At 45.7% G+C, this 14,748-nt stretch overlaps 1 protein-coding gene across 10 annotated transcripts in view; it reads left to right on the top strand.

Annotated features, from left to right (window-relative positions):
- The window catches only part of MYO5A (myosin VA), a 240,985-nt gene that overhangs the window by 26,190 nt on the left and 200,047 nt on the right, over positions 1–14,748 (top strand). Inside the window, exon 1 of one of the 10 annotated variants that reach the window (XM_062205945.1) lies at positions 148–230. The exons of the other annotated variants lie outside the window; for them this stretch is intronic. Coding sequence (XP_062061929.1) covers positions 204–230 — 27 coding nt within the window. The 5' untranslated portion in view covers positions 148–203. Of the gene's footprint in view, positions 1–147; positions 231–14,748 lie in introns of those variants that run through there. 10 annotated transcript variants of the gene reach the window in all.

Below are 14,748 nucleotides of genomic sequence, written 5' to 3'. Positions count from 1 at the left end.
GATGGCGAGGCCCCCGCGGGCCGCCAGGGCCTGAGGCGCCGCGCCCCGCCCCGCCCCGCTCGGCGTGGCCCGCCCCGCCCGGCCCTGCCCCGCTCCGCTCCCTGCCGGCCGCTGCCCCGGCGCTTCCTAATCGGCGCGGCCGGCAGCCCAGGCGAGGTGCGGCCTCGGCACAGGCGGGGGACGTCGGCGCGCAGGGCCCCGCCATGGCCGCGTCCGAGCTCTACACAAAGGTAACGCGCCCCGCGGGTCCGCGCCCCGGGGAGGGGCCTCCAGGCCCGGGCCTCGGGCTGGCAGGCGGGGCGGGGGCGGGGGCGCCAGGGCCCGGCCAGCATCGCCCGCTGGCCAGCGTTTCCAAACCCCTGGCGCTGCCCGCCCGTGGGCCGCAGCGGCACCTTGCTCTGCCCGGCGTTGGCGTGAGGGAGGCCTGTGGCGGGGGTCGCCTGGCCCCCTGCCAGGCTGCTCGGGCTGGGGAGCGCGGGTTTCTGAGTGGAAACGGGGCCCAGGTGGGTTTCGCAGGGCGGGCCGAGGCCCGGGTTGCCTCTCCCTCCCCGCTCGGCTTGCGGAAGATGGTTGCTGGGGTTGATGCGATGGTCCCCCTCCTGGGGACGCTAGCTTAAAAGAACGTCTCTGTGTGGGCCTGCTGAGGTGCTTTGCAGCCCCGCGTTGGGCGGCTCGTCGGGTTTCACCTTTAGCGGCCCGGTTTCAGATGGCTGCCCTGGTGCGATGAGCCCTTGGGGAGGATGCTGCCGGCTAAGTGGGAGCTGATGCGAGAGCTGCCTTGGTCCACGGTCATTGTCGAGTTTGCAGCTTGCTTGGAATCCCTAGAGCCTCGTTAGGCTCCATGTCTTCACCTCCTGTGGGGCCAGCTTTTTCCTTCTGGGTTTTGATTAAGGGAAGTGGCAGCCTTTTCTTTCTTAACACTGACAGCACTGTTCTCTGAGTCTGATCATTTCGAAATGGCATCTTTCGGAGAACTGTCCTGAAAATTTGTTTTGGGCAATGTTGTAGTGCCCTTGGTGGATGTTTGTAATTCTGGCATTTTATGCTGTAACTCATGTGTAAGTAGGTGTTTTGACAGCGATTGATTACCTAATTCGAGTTAACAGAATTGCCCCAACTTTTTGAGTTTGTATTTGCAACAGAGTCTCCATTAGGATCTAGGGATTATTGCTTCCAAATGCGATGCAAGGATCTAGGAATCATTGCTTCAGTTGTGACTCAGGGAAGCCTGGATTTTTTAAATTAAATTTATTTATTTGAAAGGCAGAGTTACAGACAGTGAGAGGGAGAGAGAGAGAGAGGTCTTCCTCTTGTTGGTTCACTCCCCAAATGGCCGCAATGGCCGGTGCTGCACTCATTTGAAACCAGGATCCATGCTCTTCATCCTGGTCTCCCACATGGGCACAGGGCCCCAAGGAATTGGCCATTCTCCACTGCTTTTCCCAGGCCATAGCAGAGAGCCAGAATGGAAGTGAAGCAGCTGGGACTAGAACCGGCGACCGCGACCATATGAGATACCTGCACTGCAGACGGAGGATTAACCCACTGCGCCATGGTGCCAGGCCCAGGGGCTACAAGTTCTAACGCTTTATAAAGGGAAGAGGTCTGGACATCAAGACACCTGGATTCTGGTCCAGATCTTTTCGCTTACAGTGTGACTCTTGGCAAGTCGCTTGACCCTCTGGTTCTGTTCCTCATCTGGGAAAGGAGTTCATTGTATCTGCTCTGCAACCCTTCCATGAGTTTGTGGGGATCAGACTTAGTAGTTGTGAAAGCTTCTTTGTAACTTAAGAATTTCTCTGCAGATATGAAGTATAGGATTGATTTCTTCAACTGAAATGAGGAGCTGCTATGAGCTGCTATTCTCTGGGACTTTCTTTTTTAAGATTTATTTATATATTTGAAAGGCAGAGTCACGGGGGGGAGGGAGAGAGAGAGAGAGAGCGAGCGAGCTTCCATCCACTGATACACTCCCCACATGGCTACAAGGTTCAGGGCCCGCCCAGGCCAAAGCCAGGAGCCTGAAACTCTAAACAGGTCTCCCACGTGGATAACAGGGGTCCAAGTCCTAGGGCCATCTTCTGCTGCTTTCTCAGTCGCATTAGCAGGGAGCTGGAAGTGGGGCAGCCAGAACTTGAACTGGCACTCATTTGAGAGGTAAGAGATAAGAAATCAGTCCAGGTCTTCCCCATGGGTGGCAGGGACCAACTACTTGAACTACTGCCTCCGAGGGACTACATTGGCAAGAAGGTAAAATCAGGAACTGGACTTAAAAATTGACCTAGGGAGCTGGTGCTGTGGTGTTGCAGGTTAAGCTTCTGCCTGTGTTGTCCACATCCAATGTGGGTGCCGGTTTGTGTCCTGGCTGCTCCTCTTCTCATCCAGGTCTCTGCTAATGCACCTGGGAAAGCAGTGGAAGATGGCCCAAATGTTTGGGCCTCTGTACCCACGTGAGAGACCCAGAGGAAGCTCCTGGCTCCTGGCTTTGGATCTGCGCCGCTCCAGCCATTGTGGCCATCTGGGGATTGAACCAGTGGATAGAAGACTTGTCTCTGTGTCTCTCCCTCTCTCTGTCTGCAACTCAGCCTATCAAATAAATAAATAAATAAATCTTTTAAAAAAAAATTGAACCCAGGCATTCCAACATGGATACTGGTGTCTTAACCACTAGACCAAATGCCCACCGCAAACAGGCCATCTTCGAACTATCTAACAATGAGCTGCTTAACTAGAAACTGGTTGGATGATGAATTTTTGTTGGGGTTTAGATCTGATTTTTTAAAAATATTGTGATTTTTTTTAATTGTAAGGTTTTGTTCAATCATACCTTTGTTACATTTGTTTTATTTTTTATTAATTTTTTAAAAGGTTTATTTATTTACTTGAAGGTCAGAGTCACACAGAGAAGGAGAGGCAGAGAGAGAAGTCTTCCATCCACTGGTTCACTCCCCAATTGGCCACAATGGCCGGAGCTGCGCCAATCCTAAGCCAGAAGCCAGGAGCCTTCTTCGGGTCTCTCACACAGGTGCAGGGGCCCAAGGACCTGGGCCATCTTCCACTGCTTTCCCAGGCCATAGCAGAGAGCTGGGTTGGAAGTGGAGCAGCTGGGACACAAGCCAGCCCCCATATGGGATGCCAGCACTGCAGGTGGCTGCTTTACCCACTATGCCACGGTGCCAGCCCTTATTACATCTGTTTTAAAATTCACCTTTTATTAGCCAGTGTGTGGCATAGTGGGTAAAGCTGCCTCCTGCATCGCCAGCATCCCATATGGGTACAGGTTTGTGTCCTGGCTGCTTTACTTCCGATCCAGCTCCCTGCTAATGGCCTGGGAAAAGTAATGGAAAATGGTCCAGGTGCTTGGACCATGAACATGGGAGACCCAGATAAAGTTCCTTGCTCTGGCTTCAGCTTGGCTCAGTCCTATGAACCAGTAGATGGGAGACCTCTGTCTAACTCTTACTTTCAAGTAAATAATCTTTTAAAAAATAAAATTCACTTTTTGTCATTAAGACAGGCTAGCATAGACATTAGATTTGAAGTTGGGGCTAAAACTGCCTTCTACACATATGCCCAATAGTATTCTGATCATTTGGTTTTTTCTTGGCTACTTGTTTTTGTGAATGGGCCTTAGATTAGTGACAGGCAGAGAGATTTATGGTGCTTACTGTTGGGAGGTTCCAACAATGAATAAGACTTAGTTTTTTCCCTCAAGGGGTACAAATGTACCTTTTCTTCTTCTTTTCTTTCTCCTTCATTTATTTACTTATTTGAAAGGCAGAGTTACAGAGAGATAGAGATATGAGAGAGAAATTTTCCATCAGCTGGTTCACTCCCCAGATGACTGCAGTGGACTGGGCAGGCTGAAGCTGGGAGCCAGGAACCCCATATGGGTCTCCTGTGTGGGTGGCAAGGGGCCCAAGGACTTGGGCTGTCTTCACTGCTTTCTCGGATGTGTTAGCAGGGAGCTGGATTGGAAGTGGAGCAACTGGGACTGGAATCAGTGCTCATTTGGGATGCCAGCATCACAGATGGTGGCTTAACCTGCTGTGCCACAACACCAGTCCTAATACAGTGTGCTTGTTATATCCTTCCTCATTTTGAGTTTCCAAGAGCATAAATAACCCGCTGTTACCATAACAACAGATAGACAGCTGGTGTATTTGTTAGTAGATAGAGAACAGGTTGGGATGTGGGGAATGTTAGACTGACTCTAGAGATGAAAACTGGTGTAGTAATTATTAGGGGAAGAGTGAAATGATTAGAAGTAGTATCAGTGGATAAACACAAGGATCTTTCTTCTGCAGAAGATAATAGACAAGGAAGTTCTGGGGTAAATTACAAGGAAAGATGTATTGGTGACATGCCATAATTACAGTATTCAACGTTGTGGTTAAGTCTGAAAAAAAAGTGCCCTTTAAAAAATGCCATTCAGTGCTTGCAGGCGGATTTCGATGTGTGATACAGATCAGCTCCTGTTAGAAGGGATGAGGGGCAAGACACTGTTCAATTCTCTTTCTCTCTATCTTTTTGCTAAAGTGGTAATGGTTTTGTCATAGCAGTTTGGCAGGGCTTCCATTTTATAAAATTTTCCAGCAGTATAAACATTTAAAGGGCAGTAGTTGGATTCCTGGAATATAACATTTCTGGAAATTAACATTTTGGTTAAAATATGTTTGTTGATTTTTATAAAACTAGCAGCTTTATTGAGACACAATTCGCATATTGCACAATTCACCAACTCAAAATGTATGATTAAAAACAAAGGAGTGTCTGATTCAGTGGTTTTTAGTATAGTCCCAGAGTTGTGTATTGATTTGGTCTTGGGTCCACTTGCCTTGCTCCCCAAATAATTGAAAGCAGCTGTGATATCCCATTGCTTCTGATTTGGGAAATGCTTGCTTGTCTTGACTTGCTGGTGGATGATAACATCACCCGTAGGCTCTTTTCAGCAACTGCAGATGATGCTGCATTTGTGGTGCATGGTTCATCAATTAGCTTGGGAAAGGATCCCCAGCACTGACACAATAAGCAACATGCTAGTCCTCCTCACATGAAGTTCCCGACATCATGGGTAGCAACTGGATGACCTGATGGTGTTTAATTATGAGTCCCTGTGGGTGCTAAGATGCTGAGTATTGTAACATTGCAAAAACAGTTGTTTGCAGAGCCCTCCAAACTTTCCTAAATGAAACAGAGCTGTCAGGCCAGTGGATTGTATATTTAGAATCTTCTTTTTGCACCGTATTTTCTATACCCACTGAAGCCACTTGGCCTAGGTTTTTTTCCATAATACTGTTAGTTTTGTATTCTGTGTCATTGTCCCTTCAGCTGTCAGTTTTGGCAATTCTAATATTTTCTTGTATCTCAGGCTGTTTTCAACATCTTAAAGCAGAACAGAAATCTCATGTCTGATCATGTGCCTTGATTTGGATTTGGCAAGCACAGGTCTCCTGGCATGCCTCTTTCATTTGTGTTTCCCCCTGATGTCCTGGGGCCTGTGAATGGCACTGCTACCCTCCTCGCCCCTCAGATGGGAAACTGCAGTATCCTTTCCTTTGTCTGTCACATTCTACCTTTCCATGCCAGTTCTAATTCACTTAATATCCAATTGACAGTTCAGATTCTGAACCACCACCTGCATTTTGTTCTGTCTTACGATAGTTGTTTTATATGCGTTGACTGTTTTCACAACGCTGTAAGCCCCCTGAGGGAATACTTTGTTCATTTGCTCTAGAGCCTAACACAGTGTCTTAAACAGAATGAATATTTGTTGACTGAATTAACACTGAAACAGGAGAGGCGCAGATTAAAAATAATGGTTTGGGATGATTAGTCCACTTGTAGAAACAAATCTGAGTAAGAAGTGGTTAAACAAGTAAACACATTTTCAGGCATGTTGAACAGGATGAGTAATAGAGAGGAGAGCTGGGAGCCAGGGAGACTGAGTAGACATGTGAAGCCATGGGGTCTGTAGACTGAGGCATGGGCAGAAAATGTGGGAAAGGGGGACAAATCTGAGAGACACATCGCCTAGATGGGTTCATACAGATTGGGGAAGAGAGGGAATAGGATAAAATAATGCTGGCTTCTCTAGTTGGAAACTGGAAGTTAATTCCTATTTCATAATGATGTTTTACTGACTCTGGAACTTGAAACCTTGCTCAGAAATACTTAAGCTGCTTGAGTGATGCATAATGCCCAGGATTTCCCCTGGACGTGTGTACTTGCTCTTGAAGTTTGAAAGTTTCATGTATTGCCTGGTGCTTAAAAGATTGCAAAGAAGTTCTAGTTCTAATCAGATTTGCAACTTCCAGATAAATAGTTTAAATCTTCCTGGTGTTTTCAGCTTTGTAGAGTAAGAGAAACCTGCGGAAAGGTCTGTGATTGGGGTCTCGGGATAGAACCACAGTCTCAGAGGAGGGGCTGAGTGCGAGTGGAGGGCGAGTGTGAGTGGAAAGAGGTCCTCTCCCTTACTTCTTTTTTAATAGTGGGATTTATTTATTTATTTGAAAGGCAGAGAGAGAGAGAGAGAGAGATCCATCTGCTAGTTCACTTCCCAAATGCTTGCAACAGCCAGGGCAGGAGGGCTGGGCCAGGCTGAAATCAGGGGCCAGCTTCTACTGCTTTCCTAGGCCATAGTAGAGAGCTGGATCAGAAGGAGCCAGGACATGAACTGGTGCCCATATGAGATTCCAGCACTGCAGGCAGAGGCTTAGCCCACTATGTCACAGTTTTGGTCCCATAATTAAGGTTTTATTTTTTTTATTTGACAGGTAGAGTTATAGACAGAGAGAAAGGTCTTCCTTCCATTGGTTCACTCACCAAATGGCTGCTACAGCCAGTGCTGTGCCGATCTGAAGCCAGGAGCCAGGTGCTTCTTCCTGGTCTCCCATGCGAGTGCAGGACCCAAGCACTTGGGCCATCCTCCACTGCCCTCCTGGGCCACAGCAGAGAGCTGGACTGGAAGAGGAGCAACTGGGACTAGAACTGGTGCCCATATGGGATACTGGCACCACAGGTGGAAGATTAACCAAATGAGCCATGGTGCCAGCCCTTTTGTTTTTTTTAAAAAGATTGATTTTTATTTATTTGAAAGACAGAATTACAGAGAGAAGTAGATCCAGAGGGGGAGGGGTTTCCATCTGTTGGTTCACTCCCCAGATGACCACAATGGCCAGAGCTGAGCCAATCTGCGGTCAGGAGCTTCTTCCAGGTCTCCCACAAGGGTGCAGGGGCCCAAGCACTTGGGCCATCTTCTACTACTTTTCCAGGCCCTAGTAGAGAGCTGGATCAGAAGTGGAGCTGCCGGGACTGGAACTGGTGCCCATATGGGATGCCGACACTGTAGGCTGGGGCTTTAACCCACTGTGCCACAGCACCAGCCCCTGTAATTATGTTTTAATTTCAAAATAATGGCTGCAGACTTGATTGACATCAAGGGAGAAGTGCATTATATATCCCTAAATGTTTATGAGGACCTTCTGTCTACCTCCTTTGGCCTGGTGTGCTCCTCTGACCAAAAATGTAAGCAAAATGCAAGACTAGAGGGAGATTGGATACACAGAAGACAAGTTTGTGGGTCCTCCATCCCTTAAAAAAAAAAAACCCTACATTGTCTATGTAGGAATCCTATGTGTAGGGGCATACACACAAACTAGAGAAATTCCAGAATATAAGAAGTAGGATTATGAAAGCAGTGAAGAGACTATTGAAGGATTAAAAGGATAGAACACTTCAGTTCATAAAGATGAAAGTAAGCTAAAAAAATGGTGAAGTAGTTGACATCAGAATAATAGAAGTTTATAGCATAGGATCCTTGTTAGTTTTTTTAAATTTAAAGATTTATTTATTTGAAAGACAGACATATCGAGAGAGAAGGTGAGGGTTGGTGGGGAAGGGAGAGATATCTTCTGTCCACTGGTTCATTCCCAAATGGCCCCAACAGCTGAGGCTGGGCCAGGCCAAAGCCAGGAACCAGGGTCTCCCACGTCGGTGCAGGGCTCCAAGCACTTGGGCCATCTTTTGCTGTTTTTCCCAGGCACATTAGCAGGGAACTGGATGGGAATTGGAGCAGCCGGGACTTGAACCAGTGCCCCATACACGATGCTGGCACTCTAGGCAGAAGCTTAACCTTCTTTGCCACAGTGGCAGCCCCTCCTTGTTAGATCTTAAATAAATGTATGCCATTTAAAATTAATTTCTACATTAAACATTAAGTTTTATATATTTGAAACATTACTTCAAGTTACTGTATCAACTGAGATGTGGTATGCAAATAGAGAGGTCCTGGTTAGCCATGCATGATAGTTCTGACACACCAACTTCAGCTCTCTTTGACAGTGTTAAACAGTTTACCAAAAACAAAACAAAGCAAAACAAAAAAACCAGCCAACCAACCAACCAGTTTACCAGCCAAGGAAGTTTTAATTGGAAGTAGCAGAAACTGAACTCAAAGTCAGAAAGGGTTTTCTTTGTTTCTAAGACCCCAAAGGCTGGGCGTGGCTGGATTCAAGGCTCAGATGTGGTGTTTTGGAGGTGCTCTGTCACTGACTCTCCTGTGCTGTCTGACATTAGTTTCCTCCTTAGGACTGCCCTTTTTGGGGTGAAAAGGTAGTCAATATCACAGACCACATGATCTTTTCTTACAGCTCTGGGCCTGGAAGAAGAGAGGCTGACAGGGGATTCTGGTTGCCCTTCTTAGGAGTCATGTGCCCTCTCCTTTCTGTGTGCCCTATAGGCAGAGGGGGAAGGACACTATGAGCAGTCAAGACTGACTTGTAAGATGGCTCAGAGCGGTTCCCATCAGAAGGAGTCATGCAGTGGAACAGCTACCTACAGTTGATGATGCCCACTGTCACAGAAATGACAGTGATGCTGTTTGACTCCTCCTCCTATGACCTTGGTGCAGATGGGAGAATTTTGCATGGCCACAAGGATGTTATTTATCTTTCTCCCAGAGAGTCATTGTGAATTAAAAAAAAAAAAAAAAAAGTCATGAAGAAAAATACAGGCAAATATTGTATGAGTAGCACATCAGAAATAGAAGATTTGAAGAGTCCCTTTTATTCAATCTTAATTAATTAGGGGGTCATGACTCCTATGTCACCTTTGCTGCTGATCTTTCTGCCATATTTCTTCACCATTCTGTTTCCAAGTATTTTCTTCAGATTCTCACTTCCATACTTTATTCTCTTCTTCCTATGATATACAATTTCTGACTCTCTCTTTCTGACTGTCTGAGTCATCCCTTGTTCATTACTGCACCTCCAAAGCCAGGAGCCTCCTCCAGGTCTCTCACATGGGTACAGGGGCCCAAGGACTTGGGCCATCTTCCACTGCTTTCCCAGGCCATAGCAGAGAGCTGGATCAGAAGTGGAGCATCCGGGAATCAAACTGGAGCCCATATGGGATGCCAGCACTGCAGGTGGTGGCTTTACCTGCGACACCAGAGTGCCGGCCCCTTATTGTTCTTTGTTATAAGCCCAACATGCGCGCACACACACACACACATCACACACAATGGAATTAGTCTACTATTGATTTCTTTAAGTCTTTTATCTATTATTTATAATAATAGTGATCTTTTAAATTATTTTCAATAATACTTAAAAACTTCATGTGTTTTGAAATTTTAAAAAATTTGTATGCTTTTAGGTAATCTTAAAAACATTTCTAATTGATATATAATTTATAAATTTATAGGGCATATTGTAATAATAATGAAATGTATAATGATCAAATTGTGAGGATTTTTAAATCATTACAATATTCATTGAAAATATTTTTAATGGCTGCATAATATTCCTTCACCCAGTTGTGCTGTTCAGCATTTTTCACTGCTAGAAGTGAGCTTCCTTTGTACATAAAACTTTGCTTGTATTGGTCCATTTTAGTCAATTTTAAAATATACCTTTCCCTGGCAAGAATTGGCATATTTGTTTATGCAGTGTGGGGCATTCATATTCATTTCATTTTAAAAATAGCACTTTTTATGTACATTGCCTCAGGACCAGGGTGACCGGATGTCCTACTTTTGGGAGCTACTTTCTGCCATTCAGTGTCTTTATTCTGTTTTGAGAAATCCTCTTACAGTCAAGTTTAACCTTTTGGAAGTCCAAACTGTTTTCTTTTTCTTGCCATTTTCATTACTGTTGCTCTTCTTTGTTTTTCCCCTTCCTTCCATCCTTCCTCCCTCCCTCCCTCCCTTCCTTCCTTCCTTCCTTTTTTGATAGAACATTGTTATTGATCTTGTTCAGTGTTTCTCCTTGATCTTGAAAGAAACTAGGCCAGAGAGAATGATTCAGTTGGAAAGAATATTTAAAAGAGAAAAAACTATGCAATTCTTGCCTTATAGTACAGATGATCGAATTTTAACTTAAAAATTACCCGACATGGGCTGGTGTTGCAACACTGGCATCCCACGTTGGAACTCCAGTTCAAGTCTCAGCTGTTCCACTTCCAGTCCAGCTTCCTGCTGATGCACTGGGAAGACAGTGGAGGATGGCCCAAGAAGCTGGGCCTCTGCCGCCCATAAGGGAGACCTGGATAGAGATCCAGGCTCCTGGCTTAGCCCTGGCTATTGTGGCTATCTAGAGAGTGAGCCAGTTGATGGAAAATATATTAATTCATTCTCTCTCTCTCTCTCTCTCTCTCTTCCTTGCTGTCACTCTGCTTTTCAAATAAATAAATAAATAAATACATCTTAAAAAATATAAATGAAAATTACCTTACAATTCATCATTTTATTGTGGGCAACATATCGTCCTGATCAGAACAAACTAAAAATTGTCCAGAGTAGCCTAGGGATACATTTGCTCTCAAGGGAAAGCTGAAAACCCCGGAGTCCTTCACTACCTGCTTTAAAACAATTAGAACGGAGTGAAATACACCCAGTGCTGAAGGCAGCACTCTAGAATGAAATCTTTGTAGTGCTCAGAAAGTATGTTGGGGTGTGTGACGCCTTCAGGTCATTGCTGTGTGCTGTGTGCTGTCTTTCCTATGGACTTGGATCACAGTGGCAGCCACAGCCTGGGTGAGGGCTGTGTGCAGCCTTAGATGCTGACAGCATAGGAAATGCTTAAAACCTTATGTTCCCTGTTAACCTCTGTCCTAACACTCAGATGCTACATTGCAGTTGTTTGTTTTCCCAGTACTTCTCTGAGTCCCTTAAGGACAAGTGAAGATGTTTGTTTTGTTTTAATATTTTTATTGAGGTATAATTCACAAAGCATACAGTTCATTAATAAAAAGTATAGAATTCAGTGGTTTTTTTTTTTTTTTTAGACTCACCATTTAGGCCAGTATTAGGTATCTGATCAGTACCAAGTCAAAGATGAAATGAATGAATGGATGAAATGGCATTAAAGTATCATTGGAAATTTTTCTCCATCTTTCTTATTTTTAATACTTCAGCACTAAAATAATGATATTTATTCATGAGTAACTTCATGACCTTCCTATCCTGCAAGCAGAGCAGTCCCAGGGAAGAGAATCCTTGATTCTCCTGGTCAGTTGTTTTTCTTTTTTTATAAAGATTTATTTTTATTTATTTGAAAGAGTTACAGAGAGGTAGAGACAGAGAGAGGTCTTCTATCCGCTGGTTCACTCCCCAAATGGCTGCCACGGCCGGAGCTGCACCGATCTGAAGCCAGGAGCTTCTTCCAGGTCTTCCACGTGGGTGCAGGGGCCCAAGGACTTGGGCCATCCTCCACTGCCCTCCTGGGCCACAGCAGAGAGTTGGACTGGAAGAGGAGCAACCGGGACTAGAACTGGTGCCCATATGGGAAGCCGGCACCTCGGGCCAGGGCTTTAACCCTCTGCGCCACAGCGCCGGCCCCTCCTGATCAGTTTTCAGGCATCATTGTATACCATGCTCCTTAATTTTCCAGTGCTTCCAGTTGTTCTGTTTTTCAGCCTGTGCTGTGATGAGCTGTGCTGACCCAGTGTCCAGCGCTCCACATGCTGGCCTCTCTAACTTACAACACCTGTGTGATGCCCAATCCCTTCCTCTTTCACCCTAATAATCTATAGAATTAGCTCACTTCATAGCCTGGTGATCAGTACTGATTATCTTTTTGCAACCTACTTTCTTGTCTTGATCTTTCATAACACTTGAATTTCTCAAATTTTACTGTATGAAAAAATAACCTTGCATGCTTTTTATTATTTTTTAATTTTTATTTTTGAGAGAGAGAGAGAGAGAGAAAGGTCTTCCTTTTCCGTTGGTTCACCCCCAATGGCCGCTTCGGCTGGCATTCTGAGGCCGGCACACCGCACCGATCTGAAGCCAGGAGCCAGGTGCTTCTCCTGGTCTCCCATGCAGGTGCAGGGCCCAAGCACTTGGGCTATCCTCCACTGCACTCCCGGGCCACAGCAGAGAGCTGGACTGGAAGAGGAGCAACCGGGACAGAATCTGGTGCCCCGACCGGGACTAGAACCCGCTGTGCCGGCGCCGCAAGGTGGAGAATTAGCCTATTGAGCCGTGGCGCCGACCCCTAGCATGCTTTTTAAAAAAAAAAAAAAAAATTCAATTTGAAAAGCAGAGTTAGAGAGATACAGAGAGAAATCTTTTTATTTTAAAATTTATTTTATTTGAAAGGCAGAGTTAGAGGCAGAGGCAGAAAGAGAGAGAGAGAGAGAGTGAGTCTTCCATCTGCTAGATTACTCTCTAGATGGCCGCAACAGCCGGAGCCGGTCCGATCCAAAACCAGGAGCCAGGAACATCTGGGTCTCCCACGCAGGTGCAGGGGCCCAAGGACTTGGGCCATCTTCCACTGCTTTTCCAGGCCATAGCAGAGAGATGGATCAGAAGTGAAGCAGCCAGGATATGAAGAGAAATCTTGTATCTGCTGGTTTGCTCTCCAAATGGCTGTAGCAAAAGTCAAAAGCCAGGAGCTTCTTCCTGGTTTCCCACAATGAGGGCCCCAAGGACTTAAGCCATATTCTACCGCTTTCCCAGGCACATTAGGAGGAAGCTGGATCAGAAGTAGGGCAGCCAGGAATCAAACTGGCACCCGTATGGAATGCTGGCGTTGCAGGAGGTGGCTTCACTTGCTATGGGATACTGTTGGCCTCCCTACAAGGCTTTGAAAATGTAAATTTCTGCATCTTGCCTACAGAATCTGTATCTTTCATTTGTTTAAAAGGCAGAAATCTTACATAAAATGTTTCTTTTTTCTTTCTTTCTTTTTTTTTTAAAGGAGGCAGAGAGACAGATTGGAAGAGATCTCTCATTCCCTGGTTCACTCCCCAAATACTTGCAACACCCAGGTCTGGGTTAGACCAAACCGTGGGCTGGAAACTCAGTCTAGGTCTCCCACACAGGTGATAGGGCCCAGACTCATCACCTCCCAGTGTGCATTAGAAGGTAGCTAAAATCAGGATCAGAGATGGGAGTAGAACCCAGACACTCTGATATTGGATTTTAGCATCCCTAGTAGAACCTTAATATCTATGCCAAAAGCCTACCCCCAGAATCTACATTTTTAACCAGTTTCATGAAGGATCTAATGTCTGTGGACTCCCACTCTAAGACACTGCACAGGCCTTTGTCTGGAGGCCATGTTCCAGTTTTCTTACTGTGTTTACCACACTTCCCTCTTGACCAAGATCCCTTCCCTAGGAAGTATTCAGTAAAAGTTAGTTGAACTGTGCTGTCTATTTAGTGGTGATAGTGAGCCTTTTTAGGATTGTGAGATCATATTACCACAGACATATTGTCAGCCACATTTTTGGTTGTTCCCCTGGCATGCTTCCCCTGCCCCATCCCAGCCCCTGACCAGATAGACTTAAAGTCTCACTTTTAACAGAAAATGTGAAAAACCTGGTGCTTGGGAGTGACCCACTCAATCCTTTTGTATTGTTAAAGACAACTGGAAAAACTGTCTCTCTTAGGAATATGTAATTGAGAGTCTGCTATGGCAAAAATGTTCCACTGCCTTTACTAATAATAGATGTGAAATAGTATAGGAAATGACTTGCAAAATTACTTGGGGAGCTATTTTCCTTTAAATATGCTATGAAAATAGTAAGAGTCCAGTTCAGCTTCTCAGAAAGTTTAGAAATACAAAAAAATTGTGTGTACTCTTACTGTTTGCAGAAAATCTTAACTTTTTATTGTTATTTAAATTTTTTTTATTCGAGTGGTAGAGTTACAGACAGAGAGAGGGAGAGACACTGAGAGAAAGTTCTTCCATCTGCTGGTTCACTCCCCAAATGGCCGCAACAGCCAGAGCTGAGCTGATCCAAAGCCAGGAGCCTGGAGCTTCCTCTGGTTCTCCCACGCTGGTACAGGGTCCCAAGCACTTAGACCATCTTCCACTGCTTTCCCAGGCCACAACAGAGAGCTGGACTCTAAGAGGAGCAACCGGGACTAGAACCTGGTGCCCGTATGGATGCCGGTGCCACAGGTAGAAGATTAACCAAGTGAGCCACGGCGCTGGCCCCTACAGTATGTTTTTAATGGCTTCAAACTATTATATTCCATGGATTTGTCATGTTACTCTGCCATTCTTTTATGACCAGTACTTTTTTTTTTTTAAACAGGCAGAGTGGACAGTGAGAGAGAGAGAGAGAGAGAGAGAGAGAGAGAGAGAGAAAGGTCTTCCTTTTCTGTTGGTTCACCCTCCAATGGCTGCTGTGGCGCGCTACCGCCGGCGCACTGTGCTGATCCGAAGCCAGGAGCCAAGTGCTTCTCCTGGTCTCCCATGCGGGTGCAGGGCCCAAGGACCTGGGCCATCCTCCACT

This window comes from Lepus europaeus, chromosome 11 (genome assembly GCF_033115175.1).
Source record: "Lepus europaeus isolate LE1 chromosome 11, mLepTim1.pri, whole genome shotgun sequence".
Taxonomy (NCBI): Eukaryota; Metazoa; Chordata; class Mammalia; order Lagomorpha; family Leporidae; genus Lepus; species Lepus europaeus.
This window is presented reverse-complemented; position numbering and strand designations above follow the sequence as displayed.